This window comes from Terrapene carolina, unplaced genomic scaffold (genome assembly GCF_002925995.2).
Source record: "Terrapene carolina triunguis isolate 2854851 unplaced genomic scaffold, T_m_triunguis-2.0 Scaffold85, whole genome shotgun sequence".
In the NCBI taxonomy this organism is placed as follows: Eukaryota; Metazoa; Chordata; order Testudines; family Emydidae; genus Terrapene; species Terrapene triunguis.
This window is the reverse complement of record NW_020664436.1, coordinates 35,425,535-35,440,382: the sequence shown is the minus strand read 5'-3', so window position 1 is coordinate 35,440,382 and position 14,848 is coordinate 35,425,535. Positions and strand designations below refer to the sequence as shown.

General features: G+C 40.7%; 1 protein-coding gene across 5 annotated transcripts in view; it reads left to right on the top strand.

Annotated features, from left to right (window-relative positions):
* Positions 1-4,346: 4,346 nt before the first annotated feature.
* Positions 4,347-14,848, top strand: part of ZDHHC14 (zinc finger DHHC-type containing 14) — a 157,389-nt gene continuing 146,887 nt past the window's right edge. For all 5 annotated transcript variants that reach the window (XR_002908912.3, XM_024214028.3, XM_024214026.3 and 2 more), the window contains exon 1: positions 4,347-5,894. Coding sequence is in view for 4 of the 5 variants with exons in the window: in XM_024214028.3 (XP_024069796.1) it covers positions 5,644-5,894 (251 nt within the window). In the remaining variant the exon portion in view is untranslated. The remainder of the gene's footprint in view (positions 5,895-14,848) is intronic.

Here is a 14,848-nt window from a genome sequence, read left to right as displayed (position 1 = left end):
TCTTTGGGTGGGGGAACATGGTTGTTTCAGAAAACTTTCAGTTGTTGGTCGTCGTCTCCTTTTCTTCTTGCTGTCAAAGTGGAATTCTGCTTTCATTCTGCTGGACTAGATGGAATTATTCATGGGTTCTGACTTCTCTTCACAGCAGTGGATCCATAATAACAGAAGCCAAAATTATAGGTTAAAACACTATAGTTGTTTTGCCTTAAATTTCTGCTAGTTCTAAATCAAGCCATTTTAGATCTTTAAAATTTAAGTCCAATCTGTTTCTGATGATTCAAAACTGAAAGAACAACCATGTGATATGATTATAACAAGTAATAAATAAAACTTGGGGTTAGCCTCCAGAGATTGCTGAAGAAAAGTTTTCTCACTTTCTTAATGAGTCTGCCATAGAGACAGGAGAGTGTGTAGTATTGTGGTGGAACTGTGATGTAGAAAAAATTACTAGAGAACTTGCTTTTGCAAAAATGTAGCGATTGGGAAACACTCAAAAGCTTTCTGCAACTAGTTAAATTTATTGTATTGTACTTATGACCACCCTCTCATTGGTTTTGGGGCTCCTTGCAGATTGTTTCTCAGTGTGCATTTTAATACTTTTTTGACTGTTCTCCACATTATTATCCAATCTGTGAGATATACTGCATTGGCAATGGAAAATGCAATTGTTTAAAATCTGACAGAAAAATCTTCTCTTGAAGAGGTGGCTACCCAAGTGAACAACAAAACTGCCAGTAAAAAAAAGGGGAGTGGTGGTGGTACTGCTACCGCTACCAATAAGATATTGAAAAAGAGTCAGGACAGTGGAGGTTCAAAGGCAGGACTGCCAGTGCTAGAGGAAGAGGCGTTACCTTTTTTTTTTGGTCTGATGTTTAAAAGTAAAGGAAAAACACAAATTGCAGAGAACAGTTCACATCATATGCACTGTTAACATGTAAACTGGCATACTTGTGTATATGTGATGTTCAGTCACGCTTCATAAATCAGGTTTTGAAGGTGTTCTTTCAAAGTCCATGATGAAGGAGATGGTTTCAGTCATATGCGTTTTTCAATATTCAGTTAAAAAAATTTGGACAATGTGCCTGAGTAATGTGAGAATATAGGCAATGGTCCTAGCCCCTCTTCCTCCTCTCTTCCAATGCCAATAAGCCTTTAAATTCTGTGCTTAACCCATAACTTCTGGTGTGTTGATTGGAATGAAAAAATTGTTGTCCTGCAACACACTGTGTGAGGTATACAAATAACACCTTGGGTCCACGGGGCACAACTTGTCAGCTAGTGTTTACCCACCTAAATAGTCTAGTTGGTATATATGAAACATATACTCAGGTAATTTGAAAGTGTCGAGCTGTGATAATAGATAAATATTTATAGGTGAGGAGACTTGTCACCTAGGGAAATTAGTTTCCCCTTTGTTTCAAAGACCTGCCTTTGTGACACCTCTGCACTCACAGGGTAATATATAGTCATCTCTAGTGACATTAGTATTTTTCTAATAGTGCAATTTTTATAAACTAAATAATGTGTTTGTGCTACCGGCTTACCTGTCACATGGCATCAACCTGCGTGAAAAGTGAGATAGAAATTTAAAAAAAGTATTGTAGCACATGAACATGCAATGTTCTATAAAAAAAGAATAGGTCCTTCCTATCTGCTCTGGTTAATTTCATTATTAATATTTGTGGTTTAATCTATACAATGCTTTACACCAATTTTAATTAACAGTGTCAAAAAAAAAAAAAAGGACAAATGCTTCCAAAAATGTTAAGTTATTTGGAATGTGAACTGTACAAATCACTTTTTGAGGAGAATTTAGACAGGTCCTACAGTGTTTGCAAAAGGATATTACATGGCATGCAAATAGATTAGACTGGAAAAAGAAAGTTGGTAGCACTCTTTCAAGCTCCACCCACAAAATAAGCTCCATCAACTGGAATTATCAAAATGAGACATTGCACACAGTGTATTTTGCTGTTGTTTAAATATGATTGTGTGTGTTCTCTAACTCCACTGAGTGTGTGTTCTCTGAGCTCTTGAACTTGGCTCCTCTCCTCAGTGGGGCTTGTATAGGCCCATAGGCTCTGCAAGGCAAATTGGGATTGATTCCTTTTCAACTGAGTTAAAAACATACGTAGTAGTATCTTCAAATACCACACACTTGTGAATCCAGAATGATACATCACTCATAGTAGATTATGTTATTCCTCACGAAAGGAGAGGGATGATCACAGATCTGCACAATGTTGACATCTTAAATGATCATAGCTGGGCATCTGAGTTAACACCTCACTGAGATGAATGGAACTATTGTTACAGACTCTCTGCAGACTTGGGTGGCTCTTAGGTAGTTACACTTGTTTTATGTGTTTGAGGTTTTCTTCGCAACCATAACAGTTTAAGAGGTCATTTAAGAAAAAAAATTAAAGCTGAGATTCTATAGAACAAGACAGCAGCTTGCAAGAGGCACCAGTATGGTGTATGGGCATGTACAAGCTATTTCCTCGCCCTGCATGCAGAGATATAGCTAACAATTAAAACTGTACATACATTAGCTGTTCTTTCCACTGTGCCTGTGATATTATACAACTTTCCCAAGAGATAACATGCAATTACACACAATATGATCATTAACGTTATCAAAGCAGTCAAGACAACTCTCCAGCAGTGCGCTAATAAAGGCCTGATGAAGAATAAAAATGCCTGTCAGTACAACACAAGAAATGTTGCCTCCACGTGTGTGCTTGAATATGCTTGTGCTGAGATCAGGGAGAAAGTAAGAGAAGTACTAGCAGTTCATGATGGAGGCTTAGAACAATAATAATGCAGCTACGTCCAGAATTGCAAAGTAGCATGCAGAGTATTGACAACTGAGGCAGATGCGGGGGATGATGTTACTGCTGTGTCTATTATGTGCTGATGAGGGATGTCATCAAGTTTGCAAAAGAAATGTCTTGCACACCACAGTCATGCTGGTTAATGCACGAAGATGGTGAGATGCAGGATCAGGTTTTTTGGAAGCCCTATTCATTTAGGGTCCAACTTGCTTTTGGGGAGCGATCAGTTTCAGTGCCTAAGGGGATTACGTGGTCTGTTATAATGGTCAAGTTGTCTGAGTAAACTCTTACTGCCAGCCTAACAAGGAATGCCAGCAAGCCACAGGGCTTAGCGACAGCTGGGAAACAAGATTGGTGGAGAGGAAGAACATAAGGAACAGGGAACAGCATCTTCTGGCTCCTTCTTTAGCCATGGCTTGAGGGTGTTGGGCACTGGTCAGTGTTTCTTCCAAGGATAGGAAGTAACTAATGGCTAAGGTGGGAAAGTGCAAGGAAAGAGGATAGAGTCATTAGCTGTTTTTACATGCGTGTATAGTGCTTAGCAAAATGGGTCTTCAACTGCAGTTGGGTCCTCTGTGCGTTATCCTAATAGAAAGATTAAATAATAAACAATAGCAACAGGCCAAGAAAATGGGGGGTGGAACCAGGAAGATGGGGCAGAGTTCAGTTTGGAAACAGAATGTGATTGGTCATTAGAGGGGGGCGGACAAGGCGTGTCTGGGTGGGAAGATCCCATCAAGGCTCAGGATAGAAGACTTTTATTGTTTTACAAGTTATAAACCAGGAGAGGTAATTGTATTCTCTCCCCAGCACCCACCTCAGCACACACGGCGGCTCCCTCATACACGCCACAGGAGAGCAGCACGGCATGCTGGGAGTTGTAGTCCTTCTGCCTCTCCCCGCACCGCTTCCCTCCCCGTGTCGGGCGGCGCGGAGGGGTGGGGGCGGAACTACAGCTCCCAGCGGACCGGGGCCCTTCCCTTCAGCGCAGGCCGGGCATTGGCGGCGGGTTCCTTCCTCTCTCGGGTTTCCGCGACTGATTGGCCCCTGCGGCTGGCAGCCGGCAGAGGGGGCGGCTGCCGCCTGGGGCTGGCTGGAGACGCTGCGGGCTGCCGGGCGTCGGTGTTACGGGGCGCGCCGGGGGCCGCAGACGGAGCCGGCGAGAGAAGGGAGGGACCTGCCGGACTAAGGCGGGGAGCGCAGGGCCCCATCCCGGGGGCTGCAGCCGGTGCCTGGCGAGGGGCGAGCAGCTGGGCGAGCCCTGCCCCGGCTCGAGGGCAGCAGCGGGGGTCGGGCTCCCTCCCTCCGCCCCAGGAGGCGTGAGCGGCTGGGGAGGGGTTTGGTGCCCCCTGGGCACCGGCAGCCGTTGTGACCCCCCCGCCGAAGATGAAGAGGTGGCTGCTGCCGCTGCTGGGTCTGGCTGCCGGGGCCAAGCCCGGCTAAGGGCAGAGCCGGAGGAAGGGAACGGAGCGGAGCGCTCCCCGCGCTGCGCCGTGCGCAGGGCTCCTCTCACCTGGGCTTGGCAACGAGCCGCGGCAGCTGCGGGGCGTCGTTCGCTGGGCGGTGTGAGCCCCCGCCCGCCCCTGTGCGCGGAGGTGTCAGGATGCGGGGTGGGACCCAGCAGCCCCTCTGCCCTGCGGGAAGGAGCCCGTGTCCCCACAGCGTCTGACGGAGCCGTTTCTGCCTCAGAGGCGGTGGGAGAAGGTGTCGGGGAAGGGAGGCTCCGTGTGGAGAAGACGATGGGGAGGAAGAGTCCTGGGCGGAGAGACATATGCTACACGCAGTGAGTCCTCTTTTGGGGGGTGGCAGAAACCGGCTGCCACGCGGGATTGAGCCCGAGCAACGGCATGAGGAAACGGTGCGTACCTGTTGTCTAGAAGGACTTGGGTTTGAAAACCGCCACCCACACACCTCCAGACGCTGACACCGCCCACTGCCCAAAAGCCAGGGGTGAGGAGGAGAATTTTCTCTTTTTATGTGTGTATGAAAAGGATGAGGACTGGCTCCAACGGTGTCCATTTCTGCCAAGGACAGGCACTGACTCTGCTTCCTCTCCGCTCGAACATTTTTTAGTTTTATGGAGGGGGAAAATAGAAAATAATAAACATTCACTTCGTCAGATCAACGATAAAAAAATCACCTCCCCAGACGAACAAGAAGAAACAGCGGCAAAGCAGCCACTTTGCATTGAATCAGGCGGAAGAAATCCCTCTACAGTGTGTTTCTCCAAAGCCGGAGTTGCAGCTGGGTTTGTGTGTGCTTGCCTTATGTGGTGTCTCTTTGAGGAGGTGGGGAGGATTTTCTCTTAGGAATATACATTTTTCTTTTTTTGGTAAAACCTGCTGCCTGAAGGAGTATTATAACAAATCTCTCTGAATGGGAGAGACTCAACTGGTGAACCTCTTTTTACCCAAAATGTTGATCCCCAGAGAAATCTGAGGGTGTGCTCTTTTGAGGAAAGAACAACCACTCCATTAAAGATGAACACTTTTTAAGTTTTGTGGTCAACCAATTTATTTTGTAATTTTTTTCTGGTTTCTGTTTTGTGATAAATTGCTCTTATACCATAAAAGACTATTTTAAATCAGTTCGTAATTTTGGTGGGGAGGGAAGGAATACCTCCCAAGCATTTATAGTATGACAGCTTTGGTTTCTCAAGAGTTAATCAGGGCTTGTGTGATACATTTACTACCATTCTGGTAATAAACTTGCCTTTTTTTAAAAAAAAAAATTGGGGCTAGTGGGGAGGATTATCTTGGTCAGAAGAATATCTTTGTTTTGGGGGTGTTTCCCTCATTACACTCCCTTGATGACTCCTGGAGGTGGTAGTGGGCCCATGAAAGACTGTGAATACAGTCAGATCAGCACACACAGCTCCTCATCTCCCATGGAGTCTCCCCATCAAAAAAAGAAAGCAGCTCCCAAGAGAAAATGGGAGGTTTTCCCTGGAAGAAACAAATTCTTTTGCAACGGAAGGATCATGATGGCCCGGCAGACTGGAGTCTTCTACCTGACTCTGGTTCTCATCTTGGTCACCAGTGGACTCTTCTTTGCATTTGAGTAAGTGAGGTTAAAGCCTTTGTTCCCTCTTACTGCATGTATTAAATTTCCTGAAGAAAACTAGATACAGTACAGTTGAATTCATCCAGGCGTCATTAAGGACATTTGAATGAATTGAGATGATATAGGTTTGTATAATTGATAGAAAATTCAATGTGATAGACATCAAGGACACAACCCTGTTTTTGTTAAAGAACGTCCTTGGTAGCTGGGGTTAGATAATCAATGTTTCAGGGTAGTTGCTTTCAAAATGTAATTATTCTGGTGTTTCTGTATATGGTAATAAGAATGCATAATAGCAGGAGTTAGGATGTGGAGGAGCTGATGTAGGTGCTTGTCTATCTGTTAATTTCTCAAGAATCAGAATTGACAGATGCAAAAATGCCATCCACTTTCTCAGAGTTGAGCACAGAAAGGTAACCTTCCTTTCGCTGGACTATTTAGGATTACTTTTTTTTAACTCTTATGAAGTTAGCTGTAATAACTGTTGGACTATCTGTCCTCTGTGTTTAAAAGGTTCAAATGATGTTTGTGCCTGTAGAGCCACCTATGTTTCAGTGACAATTTCAGATGTTATTCAGCATTCTATCAACATCTAGCTGAGTACATTTTCTTCTTCTTCTGTTTCAGTGTCTGAGGGAGCTCCATCTGTGATTTACGATATCTTGTTTTACTAAGATTTTTGTAAACTGCCTTCACATCAATTTTTAGAGCCTAATTCTCCATTGCAATGATGTAATGCCTATGCTATATGCAGGGCAAAGTGCAAAATATTATCAAATCAGAAGGTACTAAATTTTCTACTGTTTGCAGTGGTGAAATTGTGCAAGATGCAGGACAGTGGAGAATTGCACACTTGGGCCTGGTCTATACACAGTTTTTATACCAATTTTACTATTTCAATTAGGGATGTGATTCTCTTTTTACTGGAATAATTAAATCAGTATAACCCCCTTAAAGTGAACACAGTTATATCAGTATAACTTATTTTTCTACATTTCTAGGAATAAGCTACATCATAAGTTATACTGATTTAATTACACACCTGGGGGTTGTGCTGCTTAGTTGTACTGGTTTCAAACCAGTATTGGTGCAAAAACTGTGTGTAGATGAATTTTTAGTCTGTGGTAACAAATCTCTTCCAGAAATGGGCACAGGCTTCTGGCCGTTTAGCTCCATAAGAACCATTTCCTTGTATGTAAACTTGGATGTTATTTCTAAAAATCATATTCTAAAGCTTGTAAAGTGGTCCAGTTGCACAGTGCATATTGATGCTTACCATCTTCAGGAAGCTAAGTAGTGGCATTAATAGTCCCTGAATTGGACCAGCTAATTGCAGAAATCCTAATTTATTGGTAGCATTTAGGAAGAGAAGTTCAGCAGGTAATCAGAACTCTGAAAGTTTTTGTTTATTTTTAAATATGTCACCTGGAATACATTGAAGCTACTGCTTTCCAGAGGGAACTGCTTACTGTAAATCTTATTGTAGACTCTGTGACACTTGTTGAACCTCTGTGACTAGTTGAGCTAACATGGTCAATGCTGGTAATCTGTCCACCAATGATAGTTATTTCATATGTTTCCTCTTCCAATTTTAAGCAGATATTATGAATGTCTCCTTTCAGTACATTTGATTAGTAACTGACTTTGTTGAAGATGTCCGTGGATATATCTGGACTGCAAGGGAAAAAAGCCCTGGCAGTGAGTCCTGGAGCCTGGGCAACTGAGGTGGGCTCACAGGGCTTGCACCACAGGGCTAAGAATAGACATTCCCGGTTGGGCTGGAGCCCAGGCTTTGATATCCGATGAGGATGGAGAGACCCAGAGCCCAGGCTCCAGCTTGAGTGAGAATGTCTATGTTGATGTTTTTTGGCCCTCTAATGTGAGTGTGGTAGTTGACCCGAGCTCCGAGGCTTGCTGATGTGTGGTGGGTTTTTTTATTTTTTGGCAGTCTAGATGTACCCAATTAGGCCCACATAGGCAGATTCTTGAGTCTTTGTGGAGCCTCATTGAGTATGTCTATGCTGCATTGTGAACCTGGGTCAGTGGGACTCGGCTTGTGGACTCCTTTTTTCTAAGCCCGTGCACTGTATTGTAAACCTGGGCTTGCTGTTGCTGGTCCTGGGTCTCACAGCCATGCTGATATGTCCATACTCAGACCTTTGGACTCATGTCCATGGCTTGAGCTGTGTCCACAGTGCAAAATGACAGGGTTTGGACCCAAGTCACAGCAGGACTCAGGGTTTGACCCATCCTCCTACCAGGGTCCTAGGACTGGGTCCTGAGTCCTTGATGACCTGAGTCAGGCTGATTTGTGTGTGGATGGAAGGGTCACATGGGCTCAAACCTGAGTCAGAGCCTGGGCTTACTGTGAAGTGTAGACATACCCACTGACTTCAGTAGGACTTGCATGCACATACTGGTCCCACAAAAAGCAGCTTGGAAGTTGAGGGTCCAAGTTGTTACATTTTAAATTGAAATACTTTAAAGTAAATTATAGATGATGGCTTGACAGGGGAAGTTGTAACTTTCACTTAAAACAATTTGGCCCTCCAAGGAAATATTTTGTATTGAGATATTCTGCTTGGTTGCACAATTGAAAACAGTTAAGGTAGGACCAGCTGCTAGCTTTTCATCACGATCCTGAATTGATATTAGAAATCCAATAAAGTTATTTAAATTGTATCTCTGAGCCCAGGTGCTATGTGAGTGTTACTGCATGTAAACTGCACGGAAGATTAAATTTAAAATTATCTAAACTTCATCTAGTTGTTATTTAAGTGCTAATGCTACTGGAAATGTTGAAACTAGGAAATAACTTTGACTTTTGTGGCTGCATAATATATCTGTGTGCACATATTGTTTCTGAGTAATTCTTGCACTCTTTTCCCCTTCAAATTGAATGCTTAGCAAATTGTGAACAAAATGTAGTTAAATTCATTTAAGAAACTACTTGCTTCAAGAGGAGAGCTGCAAAAATGTTCTCCCTAATAGATGTTACTATTGTGTGGTGGATTTTGTTCTTATGCAGAAAAATGCATGCAGTGGAATTGTCAGTCACCATCTGAAGCGTCATTTAATATCAGCTTGTGTCGCTAACTGCTTGGTATATTTGTGGGGTATTTGGGCTATACAAGGAAGAGGATATTTTAGAAAGTGATTCCCTATTGAAAAGTGTTGTTTTGGAATAGTTTCTAAATTGAGGGTCATTTTTTCTCGCTTGAACTTGCTGCAAGTGATTATCCTTTCCTTTTAAGAAATACTTGTTGCTTATATGTTACTTGAGAAAAGCATTAATTGTTAAGAGCACAAACTAAAAATAACTTTAGCCAAATCAGTTTTGCAAAGACACTAATAACCTGTTTGTATACACACACTAAAATTATGTTGATGGAAATATAGCAGTTTAGGAACAGGATTTATATTATCCCTTCTGTGTGCATGAATCCTATTAGTGTTAATAGGAATTGTATTCAGAGTTGGGTACGTACATCTGAACAAAGTTTAGGAAGGGAACCATTACTTGCCAGTCTTAAAATTGCTTTTTCTTTTTGCTACAGAAGGAAGATAACTTTGCTCTCGAACTGAAAGATTGGGGCTAATTGTTTAAATTGTTCAACTGCTATACCCCAGTTGAAGGGAAACGGGGGGTGAGAGGTTTTTTGTAGTTTTGGTAGCTTATTCCTGGGAACCTAGGTCACTTTAATGTGGATATTTGTCCCTCATCCCCATGACTTCATACGTTCCTTTTCATGTGCTATAGTACCCGATTCCTTTTTCTTTCCTCCTCATTTTGTACATACTACCCCATTATCTGGAACAGGCTTTCTTCCCACTGATTCTCTTTTGCTCCCTTTCCAAAAGAGCAATATATTTTCTGACATTCTCTAAAACAATTTTTTTTCATCTTGACTGTTATAGTTTGCTTTCATTGCTGTCCAACTATCTTTCTGACCTGCTTCCCTGTCATGCTTTCCCCTCCCTCATTTGCCCTTGCATCCTGTTTTAATCTCTTATTCGCTTCCATCTCTGTTTTGCTCCAATGACATCTCTTCTTTCCCTCATTTCACTTTCCTTTCTTCAATAGGCCCAAATGCGCGCGCACACAAATTATAAACAGATTGTTTTTAAGCAACTAAAATACTTAGAGAAAACCACAAACTAAAAAATCTCAAGGAGCACACAGAAAAACTGAAGTAGACATGTGGTTGTCTTCTTGTAAGCTGCCTTTTCCCTGCCCTTCTGTTTGGATATAACATGATACTGTGCGCAACCTTGGGTCCCAATCCTGGAAGTGGTTTTATGCAGATGGATGTTTGTGTCCATGCAAATTCCTATTGTTTTCAGGAGATTCATGCAGGTTGAAGGATTTGCTTGCATGGTGCAGTTTTCAAGATTGGGGCCCTAGTTTGTAAATTCTTTGGGGCCCAAAGAATGTTGGACCAGACAAGTGATTTTGGGTGCGGAGCTTGACACTTCAAAGGTGTCTGGTTTTCAGAAGATGGTGCTCAATATCTTCAAGTGGCAAGGTGGGCACCCAGAATTGCTTGTTTTTTATTTCTCTGTAAAACCTTGTGCAGGTATTGATTCAAGTGATTGGTACCTGAGCCTCCAGCCTTTTCTATGGTCATTCATTCTTTCTGATAAATGGACTTTGCATGCTTTATTTTTCCCTTTGCTGTACTACATCTATATGTATTTGTAAAATTAATCAGTGCTCATGTAAAGGTATTGGCTTGACAATCCTGGAAAATGAAGTTTCCTATTCTCAGAATTGATAAAACCTGAGCAACATTAATGCAAACTTTCCTATGCTGTCTTGCCGATGCAGTAAAAGAGGTTGCACATCTCTAACTAAATTGGTATATCATTGCAACTTATTAGTGCAGTTTAACACCTATTGGCTTGAATTAATTACACGTACACATCCACTTTGTACATGCGCTTGTTCAGTCACAGGAGAGTAAGATATGCAATTCAACCTCCATCACATTAGCAAACAGAATCTTTGTTTTAAACTTATGTGCACGTTAAGCCTTGTCTAAACATGCTCAAATTGCATTTGTTGAACTAAAATATAGTGTTTGTATCCATCTAATTAAACCAGTTCATATGTCATTGTGGGCACACTTCAGTTTGGAAAACAGTTATAAATTGATTTAGTGTGTCCACATGGGTTGTACTGGTTTAACTAGTTTGATATAAAACACAAATTTTCACTTAAATGGATGTAACTTTCATGTGTTGACAAGCCCCTATCTTCTAATTGGTATAGTAGCAGTTGGCGATCTGTTCTGTGTCTTCTTACTCTGAGCACCACCGTGACTAGAGAACTTTTCCTGATTTATGCCTTTTTGTATAGAATTTAGAGATTGTACAGTGAAAGTCGTAGTAAACACACTATACTGAAGCGATATGACTTTGCCACACGCTGCAGCAGAACCTTGACGAATCAACACTCGTGTTAGCAAGCTACGTGATTTCACTGTGTAATCAACCATTGCTTTAGTTTTGTGACAAAATGATGTTTTATGCTGTTCAGGGAGATAGTGTAGCAATCAGACTTTATATAGGATTATCTGATAACTTTAGCCTTCTCTCTTTCCTTTTTTTTCTTTTTCTTTTAAGATGAGTAACTTGCTTACTTTTTTAATTCCCAGGCAATCCATGCACAAAAATGTAGTAGTTTCATGCCTATTTGATTAGATAAATTAGCATACTAGCTGTAATATAGGACAAAATATTAACCTTTGCAGAGTCTAAGTTTCATTTTCAGAAATGACTTAGGCTCTTAAGAAGACATGAAGAGCTCTGTGTAGCTTGAAATTTTGTGCATCTCACCAACTTCAGTTGGTCCAATCAAAGGTATTACCTCACCCATCTTGTCTCTGAGGCTCCTAAATTTCTTTTGAAAATGAGACTTAGGAGCTTAAGTTATGTAGGCCTTGTGCAAAGCAATGCCTAACTACCTTTACAAATCTGTGCCTTTGTCTTTTTATTGGTGTTTTAGCACACTTCTAGTGTTGATTTAAAAAAATCTGGAATTTATATCAGAGAGGTGCATTGAAAAATTCATAAAAATTAAAATTTAATTGATCTAGATAGCAATAATGGAACTTTTTTTGTTCTAGCCCCTTCTTTAAAATATAGACCGCACTTTGCTGACTAGATGTACGCTCATAAGCTTTTGGATCATTCATTGGGTGCATTATAAGATATAAGGCCAAATGCCTTCATTTACCCTATAAGTTCACAAGTAGCCTACTCATGCATTCTGGCATGGAATTTGTGATTTGAACATGGATAATTACTTTGTCAATGTCACTTTTAAGAAACAAGATGGGTGTTGGCGATTATTCAATACAGACATGGGAAATATTTCCTAATAGAAAGATAAGAGGAAAAGAAGATTGCCTGGACTTCTGGGTCTCATCTTTTTCCTCCTGTTTTCCCCAGAACCATGTTTGCTTTTAACTCCATTTCTATAAAATTGGGAATATTGAACAGTTCTCATTTTAATGTTTATGTTAAACATTTATGTGGTAGTCCCCAAATTAGTGTAAAAGAGTAAATAGGTTGTTAGTTGGAGGGCTGCAAATTTAAATCATCCTCCTAGCTTTAGCCTCTGTTCCTGTTTTCCCTCCTATAGCTGCATTTGTGTTTTTCAGCCTCCTCCTCTCCCCAACTTTAATATAATGGATATAAGGATTTTTTTTTAATATTCTTTAGCGGAAAAAATTCTTGCTCTGTATTGCTGGGAGTTGATGCATGGGTGTGACAACATCAGATACTATGGTGATGGGCACCTATTTAAGAACCTTGAGAGAGAAATCAGTGTGGCCGTGGGCAACTTGTGTACAAAAAGCTTCAGAGTAAAATGTGAAAATGTACTTGGCAGTCTCTTTTGCTTAGAGCCATCCCTCTCTTTTTCAGGTCTTTGTTCTATGTCTGTCCATTTTAATGGGAATCTAGATGGCTTCTGTCATGAAAAATGTCTCCTTACTGGTGAAGAGACTGAATTATTCTGACCAAATGTTTGTCTGAAATAGTTAATTGGAGACACCAGATCTGAGTTTTCTCTGCTGCATAAGTAACCATTGGCACTTCCACACCGATGCTAGAGAGAGAAATGTACAACTGCAGTTTTTTGGATCACTCTTATGGTTTCAGGGAATAAATGAAACTTCTTATTGCCTAAATAAATGACCAAGTCTTTGTGTGTGTGTGTGGTGGTGTGTTTTGTGCATAAGATTAAATTTTAAGTCCCAGACAATAAAATCTCAGTGAGGAACCATTGGTTCTCCAAAACTATATGCAGCATTCAAAATGTCTACTATAGTCTAGTAACTCACTTTTCTAATAAAAATTCTAAAAGTTATGGGTCTCTGAGTCCCCGTACAAACATTAACTACCTCAGCTGCTCACAATTGTTAGCTTTATTCCCAATAGTAAATTTGAAGGAATGGATACTCAGTAAGGTATCAGCATGACTGGAAAACATGGGAATTGCCATACTGGGTCAGACCTGAGTCCATCTAGTCCAGTATACCAGTGCTGGCCACTGTCAGAAACAGATGCTTCAGAGGAAAGAGTAAGAACCCTGCAGTAGGCAGATGAGGGATAATCTGTCTCCCACATCAGGTCCCATCCTGATCTCTGGTAATTTAGAGATTGTCTTGAGCCCTGAAGCATGAGGTTTAATATCCCTTGCAAAAATTTTATGACTATAACTCTGGATAGTCTTTATCGGTAGTGGTTTTGAGCACCTTCAAATCCAAAACTTTAAGATTATCGTCTCTGTATTTCTTTGAAGTGTCTGCCTGGTGAAATGGTGTTCTTAATTCACCAGTCAAAGATTTGAGGTCTTCATTCTTCATATAAATTTTCTTTATTATTAAGCATGCTTGTTTTCTTTTTTTTCTGCTTCAAATAACTCCTCTATATTTGTTTTAAATCTACTTCACTATGAAAGAAGAAGGAAATTAGTTTACCTAGGACCTAGACAAAAACGATGCTTTGTACTCTCCATAACAACCTTATTCCTGAGTTGTGTTGATGTAGTTTTAAAAAAGTGAATTTCTAGCTCTACAGAAACAGAGGAAAGAAGTTGAGCTTTTAGTTGGGCACTTCAGGTAATGAATGTAACAACTTGTCTGCCCTAAAAAAAAAAAAAAGTTCTCTAGTAGTTTGGGTCATGTATTTATTAAACAAAATAAAAACTTGCAAAACATAATACTAATGTTTGGAAACTTCCCATGAAAAGTTATTGTTTAGATTTGAATACTTGCAATCCAAACATTGAAACTTGAACTATTGTATGAGCACAAGAAGGTGAAATTGATTATAAACAAAAATTAAACTGAAAATCTATTGCATTTGTCCAAGCTGCGTGACATGCAGAGCAGTGATAGAAAAATGCATTAGATTATTTTTAAAGGGTAATAACCTAAGGTCATTTTAGTGTAACAGATATGGAAATGTTTGATTTTTAATCTGATAAAACTCTTACTTTAAAGAAACACTATTAATTGGTAGCTATAGAAATACTTATAATCTTTCTGAGTTGCAGCCAGACAATAAAAAGATGCTTGTGCATGCATACAGTGCACGATGTTCTGTCACTGAAGTTGGGGCAGAAGTCCTATTGACACTCATGGGAGCAGGATGAGACTCAAAATTAACCATAACAAAAGTTACTAACAATTTTGCATAATTGCAAACACCCCCCCCCCCAGCTTACCTAGTGCAAAAGTCAAAAATTCAAAACAAGATATCTTTTAATGATGTGAAACTCAAATGTTTCGGCACACTTTTTTTCTTCATTTTGCACCAACACTCTTTGCCTTCAAAGTAAATGCGCAGCTTTTTAGACCTAGTCCTTTTTCAAGGCAAAGTTGTGGGAGGAAGCTAAAACCAGGCTTTGTAACTTAAGCTGGTTGCATTTTTTAAAACTT